This window comes from Phymastichus coffea, unplaced genomic scaffold (assembly GCF_024137745.1).
Source record: "Phymastichus coffea isolate CEN01 unplaced genomic scaffold, Cenicafe_Pcof_1.1 PCOF00078, whole genome shotgun sequence".
Taxonomy (NCBI): domain Eukaryota; kingdom Metazoa; phylum Arthropoda; class Insecta; order Hymenoptera; family Eulophidae; genus Phymastichus; species Phymastichus coffea.
In genome coordinates, this window is record NW_026706889.1 from 1,063,635 (window position 1) to 1,079,538 (window position 15,904).

General features: G+C 34.4%; 3 protein-coding genes across 4 annotated transcripts; 1 reads left to right on the plus strand and 2 right to left on the minus strand.

The window, feature by feature from the left end:
* The first annotated feature begins 19 nt into the window (after positions 1–19).
* LOC131668466 (uncharacterized) lies at positions 20–2,483 on the plus strand. Its single transcript, XM_058942661.1, has 8 exons — positions 20–145; positions 230–437; positions 500–691; positions 751–978; positions 1,055–1,230; positions 1,302–1,427; positions 1,488–1,599; positions 2,373–2,483. Exons 1-8 carry the CDS (start codon positions 20–22, stop codon positions 2,480–2,482), a joined length of 1,278 nt encoding a protein of 425 aa, XP_058798644.1. The 3' UTR covers position 2,483.
* LOC131668462 (cingulin-like) lies at positions 1,649–11,880 on the minus strand. The gene is made up of 6 exons (XM_058942655.1): positions 11,630–11,880; positions 11,263–11,508; positions 9,690–9,923; positions 9,464–9,616; positions 5,609–9,365; positions 1,649–3,342 (listed from the first exon to the last, which is right to left on the minus strand). The coding sequence occupies exons 1-6, from the start codon at positions 11,633–11,635 to the stop codon at positions 3,314–3,316; spliced, it is 4,425 nt and encodes a 1,474-aa protein (XP_058798638.1). The 5' UTR covers positions 11,636–11,880; the 3' UTR covers positions 1,649–3,313.
* A 142-nt stretch (positions 11,881–12,022) lies between these two features.
* LOC131668480 (TWiK family of potassium channels protein 7-like) lies at positions 12,023–15,748 on the minus strand. 2 transcript variants are annotated; one of them, XM_058942684.1, is made up of 8 exons: positions 15,350–15,384; positions 13,718–13,895; positions 13,508–13,624; positions 13,289–13,448; positions 13,015–13,227; positions 12,748–12,897; positions 12,462–12,663; positions 12,023–12,387 (listed from the first exon to the last, which is right to left on the minus strand). In XM_058942684.1, exons 2-8 carry the CDS (start codon positions 13,880–13,882, stop codon positions 12,204–12,206), a joined length of 1,191 nt encoding a protein of 396 aa, XP_058798667.1. In that variant the 5' UTR covers positions 13,883–13,895; positions 15,350–15,384; the 3' UTR covers positions 12,023–12,203. The 2 variants fall into 2 exon arrangements, with proteins under 2 accessions (XP_058798667.1, XP_058798668.1); XM_058942685.1 differs by lacking the exon at positions 13,718–13,895 and having other exon boundaries at positions 15,350–15,748.
* Positions 15,749–15,904: the final 156 nt, after the last annotated feature.

Consider the following 15,904-nt stretch of genomic DNA (forward strand, 5'->3'; position numbering starts at 1 on the left):
AAATCCAAAAAATTCAAGAATGATACGGTCGACTCGTGGAAAAACGTTAGCGTCAGCATTGCCTAAAGATATCCCAAAGGTTAAGGAGGAAATCAAAGCATCGCTGCCGCTCCTACGAGCAGCGGATATCAGAAGGTTAGCAATTGTAATGTTGCCCGATAACTTGCCGTACGCCTCGCTGAATTAACCAAATTTATTAAATTTATTCCGAATAACGAGATACCGTGAGCCGTACAATGAGGTACTGGTAGCAGAGTTACACGAGGAAGGTTTCCATGAGGCAGCCGAGTATTTTAAATTCCTCTTCGAGCTCGACGAGGAGACCAGAAAAACCGCTGGTCCCGACACTTTGATTTGGTATAAGCCACGACTTGCCGACAACGAGCAATACGTCGACAGACTTCGATCGGTCTTATTGATTTTTTGTCAACGGACGAGTAAAATTTTAGTCTACTTCAAATGATCTTTCATTTTATGCAGAGTTTGCTTTTCCTCTTAGTACCGGCTGCAGACAGAACCTTGGCGATGATCGACACCGCGTTATTTTTTCAAAATTTAACCTGGGAGTGGTGGTGGATCGCAGAAACCCTCTATCGCAGTGCATTTTATATAGCCAAGGAAATTGAAAATGACGATAAACAGATAATCAACATTTTACGCTTTATCTACGCTAGATTCTTGTTCTTTCAAAGTAAATTTTTTATTATGCCATGGCTACCAAACATTGAAATTTGAACGATTTACTTGCAGTGAAAAACGCTCAAACCGCATTGGAATACATTCGAGAAGCTTATCAAGAGTCTCGTCATAAGTCCTGGAACGCCTCGGACATCGTAGGCTTTGAGCAGGAAAGTTTATTCAACGAAAGTTGCGCTTTGTTACATCAAGTTTTGCTACAGATTGCACGGCAAACTCGCGATTGCGACGTGCAAACTTCCATCGATTCGTGCCGAGTAGCACTCAATGCTTCTAACGAATGTACATAAATACATTTAAAATTTTTGTATTCACGAGAATCACGAGAGCACCGTGGTAAGTTAGACTTTATTGGCAGCCGGTCACGATGAGCTCGTCGCGGAGGTAGAGTATGAATTTGGTAAAAGTGAATTCACCGCGGGTAACATCGAGGAAGCGATTACACATTTCATAAATAGTCTCAATGCTTACGAGCAGATTCACGATGCACAGGGCACTTGCACGGTTCACGCGGAACTTGTTAATGCTTATAAGGTAAGAGTTGAATTGATTGAGGTCATTGATCGAGAACTGAGCGAGGTTTTTTTAATCAAGCATTATTTCAGCAAATTGGGAATAAAGATATAATTTTAAGACACTTGGAGGAAATGACAAATATTGCTTCAAAATTTCAATTACAACAAAAGCTCGCTGAAGCTTATTATTTAACTGCAGAGTACTATTTATCACGGGTAGTTAACTTGAAAAAGAGATTGTTTAAGTAAGTTCTTAATTAAAGTTTTTGGCCGTAGGCCAATCTGAAGGAAGCGATTCCAAGTGCCGAATACGCATTTTCTTTGTATAATCGTCTTGGTTTGCGAATACAAGCGAATAGTGCTAGATGTCTCGTAGGTGTAACGAAAGGTAATAACCACGAATAATTCATTAACTTTTTTTTTATTGAATACACCAATTTACATACAGTTTTTTGTCTTTCTCACAAATATGCAATAGTAATTATTTTACAAGATTTTCTGGTTGTTATAAAATAAAATAAAATGGATCTCGAGAGTTCCTTAAGGACAAAGAAAATTATGTGCACGATACCTACATCTAAATAAAAAATAGATATGCGAATCGTTTATTTTCTCATTCAAGTACTTCAAATCAAAGCGGGCTATAGACTTACGTGTATATATATATATATATTCCTAAATTAATCGTAAGATTTTATCATTATTAAACATAACACTCGTTTCGTGTCATATAAAAATGTATTTATTTTAAATCTCTATATTACAAGCCATTTAACCTCTTGAAAAAAATGAGAAAAAATCACAAATAACGCAGAATTGTTTAACAAGTTGAAATTTCATTTATGTCAATTTATATTCAAAGTAAACTAGCTTTACTATGAAGTATTCGTGTATTTAACAGTCATGAGATGATTAACAAAAAAAACGAAAATCAAAAACTCGAGCTTATAAGCTGATGTATTCTTAACATGTTAAATACATTGTACAAAAAAAGTAATTCAACATTATGATTTAATAAATAACACTAAATCAAGTAGAACAAATTCTTCGCATTTTGCGTTTAATTTGTATATATTTACAAACTTTCAACTTGTATCATAAGTATTATCTTATATTTATTTATACGATTCGCATGTTTGATTAATTTTTTTTCTACTCAAGGTAAAGACATAACGGATGCGTACAAAGTCTTAATTAAAAGAAGTGTCGAAGGCGATGCTGACGCTATACTAAAAATTTGCCAATGGAGGGATCGTGGTGAATTATTCTAATATCTCGATGTGTATGAAAGGTGTTCTTTAACTATCTACTTAATAAATGTTTGTCTTAGTTATTATTGGTTTATAGTATCTCTCAACGCATATTCTTATGAGTTTACTTTAGATACTTGGAAGTACAGCAAATTTTGTAGGCACGTTTCGAAATTTTTCATTTTACAATGTGATAAAAAACAATGAAGCAGGATAAATTTGTAAACAACTAAATATTGTATTATAAACGAATGACCAAAGGAAACTCAAGGAATATACGTGAGATGTAGTGCACAACATATCAATTAATTTAAATTACCTAATTTATTTGTATCGTACATGTACGTCTCTCATATTGGGAACTCCCATTTGCTTTGCGCTACAAAAGAGCCGGAATAATGATTAAGAGGACTGATCTAAAGTATAAAAGCTATTAAACACTGGTTTTTTTCAATGACATTGGATGAAAAATGGTTCTATTCTAAACAGAATTGATTTTACAAAAGAACTCAAAGCACTTCGAGCGATATAGTGCAACTACTCTACTACGCAGATACAAATTTAGGATTAAAAATATCGAATAAAGGGAACTCTGATCATTTGATAAATGATTATGTAGATTGGTTTCGCCATTAGTTTTCGTCGAGTCGACGTCTCCGTCGGGACTAAATATGAAATAGCTAATTTTTTTAGGGGGAAAAAATATATAACGCCTCGCTGGTTGGCTGAGATCCTGTGATACTTTGTAGATGGAGATGTCGACTCTAAGAAAAACGTACGAAGATTTTTTTCTCACTCGTCCAGTCTCATGCGACGCCGTCGAGTGGGAGTGTGGGAAGGTCCAGTATTAGTTTAATACAGCTTCGGGAAATTGAAAGAAACTGAAAATAAAGCAAATCAAATTTAAAAGAAAAACACAAAAAAGCAAGCAGGTTAGTTTGATAAACTAGGGAATACATAAGTTTTTAAGCAAAGCAATTGATACAAAGTTATTTGTCAGATGATTAGGAGGATGTTAGTTTATAAAATAAAATAGTAATACAATGTACTCAATCAGTTAAAAAGTACATTTTAATTATTTATTAGAAAAAATATTAGATAGCGAAGATACCAGAAAACGATAATATTTACGAGCCATACATTAGTTGTTTGAAATAACGATAGCAGTAGCCACCGATTCTCAAAAGCAATATACTATCTTTTTTGAACTAATTCAAGTTTTATAAAATCGAATAAAACTAATTATGTAACGTTGAATCGAGTTGTAGTAAATAGTTGAGGTTTACTATTGATTATAAAACATTTAAAAAATTTATTTCATCTTTTTTAGGGATTATGAGATGAAAAGAAATAAAATCTAATTAGTTTTACCAAAAATTATGGATAGTTAAATATAAAGTATTAGGAAACTTTAATTACACAGGTATACAAATAATATAGGTTATTTTCTGTATCACAAGCGAACTATAGTATTACCGAAGAATTTTGGTGCATCGGATCCAAATCTTGCCTCAGAATTGTTCCACCACATCAGGTTTTTCAGATATCCCAACCTGAAGTGCAAAAAACATTATTTTTTTTACATATTTGAAGTTATGTAGCATCATAAATAAATTTTTTTACATAAAACTAATAAAAGCATCTTAAAGTACAAATCTTCCTCTTTCAAATGCCGTTGAGTATACCTAAATATCTTTTTTTTCCGCTAAGATATCACATTTTGAAATATTTATATGTATGATTTTCTTAAAATTTGAAAATCCATTAACCCTTTGAAGCACACGTTTTTTAATTAGCTATTTTCACTCGTGATTTTGGAAAATTGAAATTTAATAGCAAATTCAACCCTGAGTTACTATTTCTAGAACACAATTTATGATTTTAAACATTTTTCATTTGGCCATTTTGAATTCGCCATCTTTGATTTAAAAAAAAAACGAAATTCTGTTGCAGTTCACATTCAATAACCCCAAAAATCCTCGAGTAAAATTCTTCATACAATAACACCTAATAGAAAAAATGCTTCAAAAGGTTAACGAATTTTCGAATTTTGAGAAATTCATAAACATAAATATTTCAAAATGCGATATTTTGGTGAAAAAAAAAAAAGATATTTGGGCAAACTCAACGGCATTTGAAAATGGAAAATTTGAACTTTTAAATGCTTTAAATAGTTTTCTATGAAAAAATTTATTTACGATGCTACATAAGTTCAAATATATCAAAAGTGTTTTTTGCACCTTTAGGTTAGGATATCATAAAAACCTGACGTGATGGAACAATTCTGTGGCCAGATTGGGATTCAGCGCACCAAAATTCTTCAGAAATACTATAGCTCGCTTGTGATACAAAATCTTGTACACCTGTGTTATTATTTATAACTGTTCACGTATGACTTAAATTTGAACGCAATCGTCTTTTCTTATTTTTCAAGTCTATAAGAATATGTAAAACATGTATTTACAAAAAAATAGCACACTAAAATTAAAAAATCCCTTTGATAGATTTTTTTAGAAGAAAGCTTATTCCTTAATTCTTCCAAATTAATATTAAATTATTATATACAATAAAAATTTTAAAATGCGACCAATTTCTTGCATGACTAGACAAATTATGACATGTATTATCCTAATATTTTTATCGCACATCGAGTGCTCAAAATACATTTGATTAAACCTTGTTTAACATCATTGAATGAATGATTTACGATGATTATATGACTAAAATGATTTTGAGATGCTCATAAAAACAAACTTTTTGTGAAAATTAAGTATTTCATTATCACAGGTATAATACTAAAACGAAATAATTTTTTCAAATTTAAAGAAATATAAATATATAAATTTTATAATTGAACATATAAATTATTTGTCAAAGGAATAAAAACCGCAAATTAAAAAATTGCACAATTAGAAAGACTAGCATCTCAAAAGTAATAGTAAAGCTATTCATCCCCCGAGTCCTCGCAAATAGGATCGAGCAAAGGCATATCCTTACTGTTACGAGCTTCCCTTGGTACTTGCCCAAGAGGCTCAGCTCCTAATGTATCATCGTCATCGTCGGATATTGGCTCTGTTTCCAACTCTATACACTTGCGTTCCTGCAAAGCTTGACCTACTACATTATTAGTTACATTTAGACAATTACCGTTGTTGCTCTCGACTTCGACCTCCTCGACGACATCGTTCTGTGGCTGTACGTCGTCATCGTCGTTCACCACTTCCTCGACTACATCGACGTCTTGTGTAATTTGAACCTCACCGACGACAGACATTTTATTCGTCTTATTGTTAGTAATCTCTAGAATTTCCGTGCATTCAGTGTCGGAGATTTTGATCTCGAGCTCGTTATTAGTCTGGCTTTTTTTTAGTGGAGTGTTTTCTTTTTCGGAGCTAACATGCAGTTCCTTCTCACTTTCGTCTTCGCCGTCAGTTACCGATTCTGCGAATTCATCGACCACTTGAAGGCCTTTGCGTTGGAGTAAATCTTCAAGGCTTTCTTGAGCCAAAGCCTCGTCTTCGGTGGTGTTGTCCGTGTCATCATTTGGTTTAGGATTTTCAGCGTCATTCTCGACTGTTGGCTCTGCCGCGGTTGTAACATTGATTTCTGTCACAGAATCAACGGTGTTATCGTCCTCATTAACGTTTCTGTCTGGCTCTTGTATGATCTCTTCAATGTCATTATCGTCGTCGTCGTTGTCAGCTTTTGAAGCATCTTCGATATTATCCCTTTCAGTGAGATCGACTTGCTCGCATTCGACAACTTCATCAGGCATAACAGTTTCGTCTTCGGCTTCAACATCTTCCACTTCCGTTATTTCAATCTCTGATTCCTCAGAACGTTTTTTGGCTTCACTCTCCACATCAACCACATCTCTAGATGCTTCATCATCAAGGTTAACCACCGGATGTTCTGGTTCTTCTGGTTCAGCGTCTCTACTTTCAGTGTTCGATTCGCATATGACTTCATCTCTCGAAGAGTCATCCGCAATATCGTGAGTTTCGATTTCTTGTTCTCGGATATCTGCATTTTGCATTGCGGTGACTTCAGTTTCACTTCCAGACTCGACTTCTTGCTCGACTGTTTCAACCTCTGCCTCATCATTCGACACTACTTCTGGTTCTTTATCTGTTATGTTTTTATTTTCCTTCTGATTTTCTATCATTACCTCATCTTCCTCTTGATTTTTGGAGGTTGATTCTTCTTGTATTCTCTCATGTAATTCAGCCATGTCATTTAGAGTCTCTTGAACTGCTTCTGCAATTTTATCGGGTTCAGCTTCAATAACTGCGGTAGTCACTTCAGATTCAGGAATATTAGTTGCAGTTTTCCTTCTTCCTCTTGTTTTCTTTTGTCGCTTCTCGTCTGACACTTTGCTCGAATGGCGTCTGAATGCTCGTCTACCTCTACTGTTTGGCGTGACTTCAGTTTCTGACTCATTGTGATCCGTGACTTTATCCAGTTCATCATCTTCATTCACTGTATCGATTCTGTCCAAATCATCATTATTTCCAGGTTCTTTGTCATTCACTTCAGCTATTTCAATGTTTTCATTCTCTTTCTCTTTGTTAAGTACTTCTGTCTTGTCAGTTTTCTCTACGTCTTCATCATTTTCGACTTCATTTACTACTTCTGTATCTTCGTCTACGTCCATTTTCTCATCAACTCCGTCGCTAACGTTTGATTTTCTCCTTTCTGGTACGATTACTTTTTCCAATAACACTTTTAAATATTTTGCATGCGTTATCTCATGTAGGAGTCCATCATATTTCTTATCAAAAATTTGTTCACATACATTGCACGTGTATGTAATCACTATTGGTTCATCAATAAATTTGGTCTGTTCTGAATCTGAAACATCAGATACAATATCCTTCATTTTACACTTTTCAGATTTTTTTCCAGTAATAGACTTGGATTTTCGAGCATTCTTCTTCAATGATCGTTTTTTTGAGGCAACCTTATTTTCTTTTCCATCATCAGACATATCTTGATCATCCACATCGGATTTATTTTTAGACATACTGGCATCATTGTCATCGTCATTTTCTTCAGCTTTAATTACATCTTTTTCAACAGACTTTTCTTTTGTATTTTCTTCGATTGTTTCTGGCTCATCTTGATCAATTGACCTAAAACTCACATTACTCTGAGCATCTTCATTAATCTCATCATTGAGTTGAGAATTTTCTATACATTTTGATACCGAGTCCTCTACTTTTTCTACTAATTTGTCTGCTACGTCATGCTCAGAATCTATTTCAATGTCAGAAATAGCCTTAGAACCATTTCCTTTATCTAAACTTTCGTCGTGCTTGCTCTCTTCGTCAGTTGATTTTAGAATATCAATTTCTTCCGATTCAGAAGACTCAAATTCTTTAGATCTCAACACATTTGTCTGAATTTCTGTTACATTTGTACTATCGTCAGTTTCTTTTCTAGAAGGTGATAATGGCTGTCGCTCTGGCGTTGGCTCTTTACTGGACATTGGAGAAGATTTATTTGACTCAACTTTATGTAATTCTGTATCGCTACGTTCATCATGCAAAGCTGTGTTTGCCTTTCGACTGCGTTTTGGTCGGGTAAGTTCTTTCTCAACTTTATCTGTATCAGATACATCATCATCAATTTCAATGATTTCTTCTAATGCTTGTGTGTGCTTCTTAACATTTCTAGTAGACATTCTACGACTGTCTATTGACTCAATTGAACTACTTCGGCCTCTCTTACGTTTAACCGTAGTTGTATTTTGTACTTTTGACTTTGTAGTAGACTCTGATTTTGCACTAGATTTCTTGGCTCTTTTAGTTGATGGTCCTTCATCACTATCAACGTCTATATCAATTTGCACTTCTTCTTGTTCACTTTTTTCAGAGTCTCTTCTTGAGGGTTTAACTTCAATACTTTGTATGCTCTGTACACTTAGTTCTGAGTTTTTTCTGGATCTACTCCTTGTAGGCTTTTTTTCATAATCTTCTTGGACACTTTGCTCAGATTCTTTCCTTCTTCGGGCAGATCTAATAGGTCTAGATTCAGCAATTTCTTGTACACTTTGGTCAGAATCTTTTCGTTGCCTGGTTGCTCTAGTGGACTTGACTTCAATATTTTCTTGGATGCTTTGCTCAGAGTCTTTTCTATGTCTAGTAGTCCTACAAGACTTCACACTCACTTCTTCTTCTTCATTGTGTTCTGAATCTTTACTAACTCTAGTAGTTCTTGAGAACTTAACAGAAATATCTTCTTTATCTTCACTTTTTTCTGAGTCTTTTCTCTCTTTAGAAATTGAAGGTTCATCTTTCTTTTCATATTTACTTTGCTCTGAATCTTTTCTTTGCCTTGTAGTGCTGAATAGTTCATCAGTTACATTTTCATTATCTAGACTTTTCTCAGACTCTTTTCTTTGCCTTGCTTTGAACTTTGGAGATTTATCTACTGTCATTACTCTATTGTCACTTTCTTTATGTTGTACATGACTGATCTCATCACCGGTTACTTTGAAAATAATATTTCCCTTTTTATCTTCTATGATTGTGTATTCACTATCATTAGTTGAACGATAGAGATCTTTTAAAACAATAGAGCATAACTTTGTTGTTGGATAATTGACTTGGGTTTTTTTACGCTTCTTGGATGTAGTAGCTTTATTGAAATCTGTACTGAGCCAACACTGTTTGCAGAGTGTCTTTCCTGTTTTGAATAATCTGTATGTGTCAATACTGTTACTAAATGCTGTTTTACATTGTCCACATTTTGCAGATGATTGAGAAGACTTGCTCTTCTTACTGACTTTCTTCTTATTAGCCATGCTTATAGATGTATCGCTATCTGTATCTGATGGGGTATTTAGATGTAAATTAGATGACTGTATATATGTGGTCTTGCGACTGGCAATTATTGTTTTTGTCTACAAAACACATGAAAAAAATACCAAAATTATTTTTAATGATGATTAAAAGCTAATTCTATTAATAATACAATTCTTTGATATAATAAGATTTATACCTTTGGAAGATCTGCTGGATCTATACCATTTTTCACAATAGATTTCAATTTATCAGGTACTTCATCTAGTAAAGTTTTTAAATCAGCTAATAAATCCACACAGTAACGACATGATAGACATATAAATTGTTTTTTTAATTCCTTATTTTTCAGCTGCAACAAATTAAAAACTAATTAGACTACTTGCTTGCAATTAATAGCTTTATTTTAATATAACCTATCTTACTTCATCTGAAAATTGGTCTTGTAAGCGTTGGAACAAGCCATTTACTCCATTTTTCTGTTTTGATAAATCAAAGAGGTAAATTTTGTCTGGTGTGTTAAGGCATAAAACGCAGGAATCTTCTTTGGCATTCTGCGCTATACTAGCTTTCTTAACTTTTTCAATAAACAGGTTACATTGGTCTATCTCGAAAGCACACTTATGACAGATTTTATTGGTCTCACTTTCATCCCAAACCTACAACACCAAACAACAACATTAGATATTAATTATTAATGATAACATCTAATGGGATTTTAAATAAACCCTAGCATAAAATTTATTCATGAATATATTTAAATGATGAATCAGACCATTATTATAATTGTAAATGAAAAATTAGGAACACATTGGAATATTCATTGAAAACATAAACTAAGTCACAAACCGCTAAAAATTACTTATGAAAATACCACCAGTAGCCGATTAAAATATACGAATCTATCGACTACATATACAAAACTATTAAAAACCATCAAAAACTGCAAACCTAAACTTCGTGAGCTTAATGAAAAATTTGTGATTTTATTGAAAAATCGTATTAATGAAGAAATATATTAAAAAATTTGCGAGAGGTTAAAGTAGCTTATTCCGCGAGACTCGAGAGAGAAGCTCCTTCTCCCTCTCTTTTTCGTGGTGCGCTGCAAAAACGGGTCTCTACGTATACGTTTCCACGACGTTGCCTGCGTATGTGTCCGATAAGCACTAACACACGAATTATAGAAGCTGCTACGGTTGCTGAGACGGATTTTGATTATAGTTTGCAAATCGAATTTATGATTCTTTTCATAATTTAGAAGTTTATTTTGGAATACTGTGTGCGTTTATATCTTGTATTCTACATGAAAATATAATTGGAGAGTTTCTCCTTCTCTCAACGTGATTGACAATTGTTAATCAAATATATGCAGCGTGCAGAACGAAGCCTGCATTATAAGAAAAAAATTTCATTTTCCCCATATCTCCTTTACTCTCTAGCAAAAAAAAAACAGTTGCTTTCTCTCTCTCTCTCTTTCTTTCTTTAATTCCCTCTTGGAAAATTCATCAGTCAGAGATATTAGATGTGCAAAAGAGATGGAAGGACCGACTAAACTTCCATTACACGCAAGCGCGAGAAAAGCGCGCGATATCTTAGTCTCGTATGCAACCTGTGCGTTGTGTATGCATTTTATGTTACTTGATCTACCATTTGAATCGCAAACTGATATTGCAAAGCCGCGTAATAACGCTTAGTATGTTCTGAAGAGAATTGTCTTTTTGAGATTGTTATACTTCAAGCAGATATATGACAAACGATGCATTAATCATATGAATGCCATTTCTATTATCAGTTATTCGAATATTTTTTTGTTCGATATATTTTTTCCGAGTGCACAAATTACTAAATTCTAATTTTTTAAGGTAGAAGGTAAAATGTCACGACCTTTTTCATTTACAAACAAAGATACAATTACGAATAAAGATTTGAACATGAATTGGATAATCGCTTATCCTAACCTACAAATGGTAACGAAATGATCGAATAACCTTTACATACCTTATCTAATCGGCAATTTTTTGCCTTATCCTTGAGTTCTGGCTGCTTCTCGATGTCCACAAATACGCCTTCATTTGTGGCACAGACTAAACAATTGTCTTCAGGCATTTCGACCGAAATATTTTGTTTGCTTTCCCTCTTGAACGTACTGCCGGTGGTGTAGTGTCTACGGCCACCACACGCTCTCCTGTGACTGTACGTATGCGTCAGGATAAAAATTCCAAGCCGCGCAAACTCGCACCTAGCCTAGCAATCATAAGATTACACGCGATCAAAAAAAATCTTTCTCTTCTTTGACACGATAAATTAAATTAACTTATCACTGCTCTTTTTTTGTATTAATATCCGCGTCGTAACGTATACGTACCCACATACAAAGAAGGGGGGGCAAAGAAAAACGCGGCAAAACACACACTCATTAGTTACGACACTTTCGTTATTTCAACACGTGATATATAATTTTACCAGCGAATTTTGTTGCTAATTTTCACATTACCGAAAAAAATATTTCACGATTACATCTCTCACTCGATATACACCGTTTGCGAATAACTTGCTTATGTCGCTGATTTAGAGAGCCAAACGCTCGGCGCAGTTTCAAATGTAAAATGGCCGACAATCCCGCGCGCGCCTAAATAACCGATAGTTTTTCTAGTTTTCCTTTTTCTCTTAACTTTCCAGTCCATGACGCCATCTCACCGTGACAAGTTGAATTTAATGTTTCGGTTATCCGAAATTTGAAGATTCACAATGACTAAGATTCAGATTAAGAGTTATTTATTCTTTATGTAAATTTTGTATAAAAAAGTAAAATGTTGTTTATTAATACAGTTACGTATTTTTGAACGCTTTCTGATGACTTTTTGAAAATCTTTAAAAAACATTGTTTTGGCATTATAAAATGGCATATCGTCATAGAAAAAAGAAATTAATCTTGCATTTCAAACACTTGATTCGTAAATAATAATCTGCACTATAGATTTTCTCGGTTCTGGTTTAGCTTTAGAATTTGCAATATCTCGTAGAATAGCCTCGACTGCCGCTTCCCACTCGCTGTCTTTGATTTCGCGATTTTCTACGCCGCTCTTTCGACGTCGTGGCATGGAGATGACTTGGAATACGCGTCTAAAAGACATTGATTATGTACAACATTATTCCCAATCTTAAATAAAAAAATTTATTTAGAAAATGATTGTTACTTGAGATCATGTTGTAACGCTGACATATCACCGCCAGCTTGTTCGCCAAGTTTTCTAAGAGTATCGGCGAGTGGTCCACTCAGAGATTGTAGTTTTTTCCACGAATCCGCGTATTGCATCCGCACTAATTCGATAATTGTGCTGGTAAGTGCGAGTCCGATTAAAATGTAACCGGTACAGAACAGCATGTAATTTGGTTTTGCTGTAAACGAATAAAAAAGCCTTTTGAATGTCGCTGGCTTGAGAAAAAGATACATCGATGATTGTATTGCGCCTGGAAACCTACTAGGCACAACGTCACCGAAGCCAATAGTAGTCATCGTAACAAAGCAAAAGTAAAATGCTTCGAACAACGACCATTCGTTTTCCCAGAGCTTAAAGATGCCAGCGCCACAAGCGAGGTATATGAATAAAAGCAGCACCGCGCCTAAAGCTCCTGTAAACATACAATCGAATGCTAATAATGATCCACTTAAAAGTATTATAAAAACACCGTAATCAACTGTTTCACTAACATTCAATTTTTGAAAATTGAATTTTGATTGCTACTTACCTAGTGTATTTTTTCCAGCTTGGTTTGCTGGCATACAGGAGTTCAAGCACGACGGCATTTTCGTGCGAGATTTTTTAGCCAAGGCGCTTACACCCTTGGCGAATAATTTACCGTAGTCAGCGATAACGGTTAAAGTCAGTGGGATGCCAATCAAAGCGAACAGAATGCAAAATATTCGTCCCAAAAATGTCGATGGGAATACGTTCCCGTAACCTGTAAACGTTAAAAATCCTTGAAAAGTATTTATTTGTACTTTTAGTTTCTTTTTATCTACCTATAGTAGTTAAGATTGTGCTTGCAAAGAAAACCGCTTGGAGAATACTCCATCGATCAGCAAAGCATGGCTCCTCACCCAACTTGAACGGTTCCATTGAAAGACCTGCTCTTGTGGCGCTTTCCACTGCTTTCTCGTATGGTTGTAGATATTCCACTTCCTGTAAATTTTTCCAACCTTGTAAGTAATTGTTGCATTAATTGAACATCAGATTTTTACCCATTCTGAGCTTGTTGCATTGATATTATTGAGTAGTTCTTGTCTTTTTTGCAGTAGATCCGCTTTTAATCCATCTAGTTTTATCTGTTCGGATGGCAGTTCAATTTGACGAAATATCTACAATATTATTATTAATATTATGATTATTATTATTGTAATGATAATCATCTTTTCTACAATATTAAGATAAATTTTATATTTGTTCAATACCATCAGCTTATGGAAACAAACATAAGAATTTTTCGAATTGAAACTCGATGTCATCATTGCTGGAAGTTTGGATGAAAATTGGAGGCCGAAATAAAACGCAATTATTTCGTTAACGTTTTCGCATCTAATTTTACGAAATCGTATACAATTCGGATATATATGCATATACAGTGTGTGCCTAAAATTATATAACACATCAACATCAAAGATTATTTTTGCGATCGACGCGCATGCACTCCAATGTCTATTTCCACCCTATCGCTCGCGCGCGCACTGGACAAAGTGGCATCGCGCAATGTTGAGCAAACAAATCTCACAGGTCGTTAATAACGTTCAGTCGCCTTAATTATCTTCTTCCTATCGTCTATTTTTATGTTTTCGAATGCAGCTGTGAAAGGAAAGATAATGCAATTGGAAATTTCAAATTAAATAAGTTTCACTTTTTGACGTACTTCCAATAATCGTCTCGAGACAATCGAAAGTGGCGTTGATAAATCAAAAGAGCAGATTGCACGTAATGTTCGAAGAAACAAATGTTTGAAAAGCTAACAATCAGATAACTACCGAGAATATATATTACCCACGCCAGATTTTCGTGTCGACGAGCATCATCCAGAAACCAGTAAAAACGGCTTTTTCAATAAGACCAAAGCGATTTCAGCTGACTCGATTACAACTATGTAAATTTTCGTTTTATTCTCTGCTTCTGTGATATATGTGTAACACATGGTTATGCTCAAAGTGGAAGGTTATTTGGCGAATGTGCGTTCTATCTGCAAGATTTTCCGTGGCATACCCTAATGTTTTAGGATATTTAAAAGAAAGTTCATTGTCCCAAATGCAGTATTAAAAGTTGAAGAACAGTATTTTATTGCAAGTTAGTGACATTGTAAAACTTCTTTACTGTATGCTTTAAAGTTCACTTGAAAAGGAACGTTTAAAAATAATTTCTAAATCTGGTATCTGTATAGACAATTTATGTTGGAAAGCAGCAAATATTTACCGTAAAAAATTATTCGAATAGTGATAACGTTTAAACATCTAGTACGACGAAGAAATATTTGCTTGACACTTTAGCAATGGTGTTTACAATATGAGCTTGTGATCATCAGAATATAAAGCTTACTCGTTTAAAGTATTAAAAAAGTAAAAATTCTTTCAAAAGAATACAAACCAACGAGTAACGGTGAAATCCAAGAAATGAGCTTGCTTATTATGAAAAGCTTTGTTGGCGAATATATTCGTTCACATGTTTTGTTTTCGAAGCAGCGTGCTTAAAGTTCTCTCCCACGAGAGATGAGAGTCGCGCAGCAGAAATAGTAACACGACGATTCGTCGTTCAGAATATAGTAGTCTTATACGCGAAATGGAGGGAGTGTGAAGTCGTAGAACTGGGACGTGTATAAATATATCATTAGAATGAAAAAAATTATTCTTTATAATTTCTTATTTTCGTAATGCGTTGCTCGACCGAGAACGCCACACCGGATTTTTTTAGTAGGTAGATTACTATGTACTATAAAAATTTAATGCACACGATTTGTTTTTAGCGGTAATTAATCAATAAATTAACAAATTTGGGATATCATTAATTACTAAGGAATAATCGATTGCTTAAATAATATTACTTACTATTCCTCCAATAAAGGTGTAAATCACCAAAGTGGCTAGTAAACCAATATGCCCAGTGATAGATTTGAGCTTTTTCAAAGTATTCGGTTTTAAGCCTAAGCAACCAGCCGGCTTAGTCTCAATAATATAGCTACTTTGCAATTTTTTGTTAAAAGACATTCTAAAAGTTATTAAAAAACTTGAAAGAACAAAGGAAATTGCTGAATCTTTAGTCTTGTCGGCCTCGTGTCGGTTTCCTCATCGTAAAATCATCACTACAGGATTATTATTTTTACATTAATTTGTACTAAAACTGCATAAAGCAACAAAGCAACTGTTATAAATTTAACAAAAAAATCATCGTCGGTTTTTAGCGAAAAGCGCGAAAAACAAATATAAAAGCCGCCGGTTGGCGCGCTATCGAGCAAGTGGTTAACGAGCGACTAGCCAAGATTTTCGAGGTGAGGATCATTCTTCTCTCGTGAGAAGAAACAAGGAACAAATCTCATCGACGCATTCAAATCGGCGCCAGCGCAGTCGTGCCATCCATCGCAACTGAATCATACGAGACTCTGC

Excerpts from the sequence above, each read along its gene's own strand:
- LOC131668480 (XM_058942684.1), bottom strand. The coding sequence starts at position 13,882 with ATGCATATATATCCGAATTGTATACGATTTCGTAAAATTAGATGCGAA. Across the intron at positions 12,898-13,014 it reads AGCTGGAAAAAATACACTAG|GAGCTTTAGGCGCGGTGCTG; the intron begins GTAAGTAGCAAT and ends GTATGTTTACAG. Across the intron at positions 12,664-12,747 it reads CTTCGGTGACGTTGTGCCTA|CAAAACCAAATTACATGCTG; the intron begins GTAGGTTTCCAG and ends ATTCGTTTACAG.
- LOC131668466 (XM_058942661.1), top strand. The coding sequence starts at position 20 with ATGATACGGTCGACTCGTGGAAAAACGTTAGCGTCAGCATTGCCTAAA. Across the intron at positions 146-229 it reads ATATCAGAAGGTTAGCAATT|CCGTACAATGAGGTACTGGT; the intron begins GTAATGTTGCCC and ends AGATACCGTGAG. Across the intron at positions 1,231-1,301 it reads AACTTGTTAATGCTTATAAG|CAAATTGGGAATAAAGATAT; the intron begins GTAAGAGTTGAA and ends GCATTATTTCAG.
- LOC131668462 (XM_058942655.1), bottom strand. Across the intron at positions 9,924-11,262 it reads AAAATTGCCGATTAGATAAG|GTTTGGGATGAAAGTGAGAC; the intron begins GTATGTAAAGGT and ends TTGGTGTTGTAG. Across the intron at positions 9,617-9,689 it reads AAGACCAATTTTCAGATGAA|CTGAAAAATAAGGAATTAAA; the intron begins GTAAGATAGGTT and ends AATTTGTTGCAG.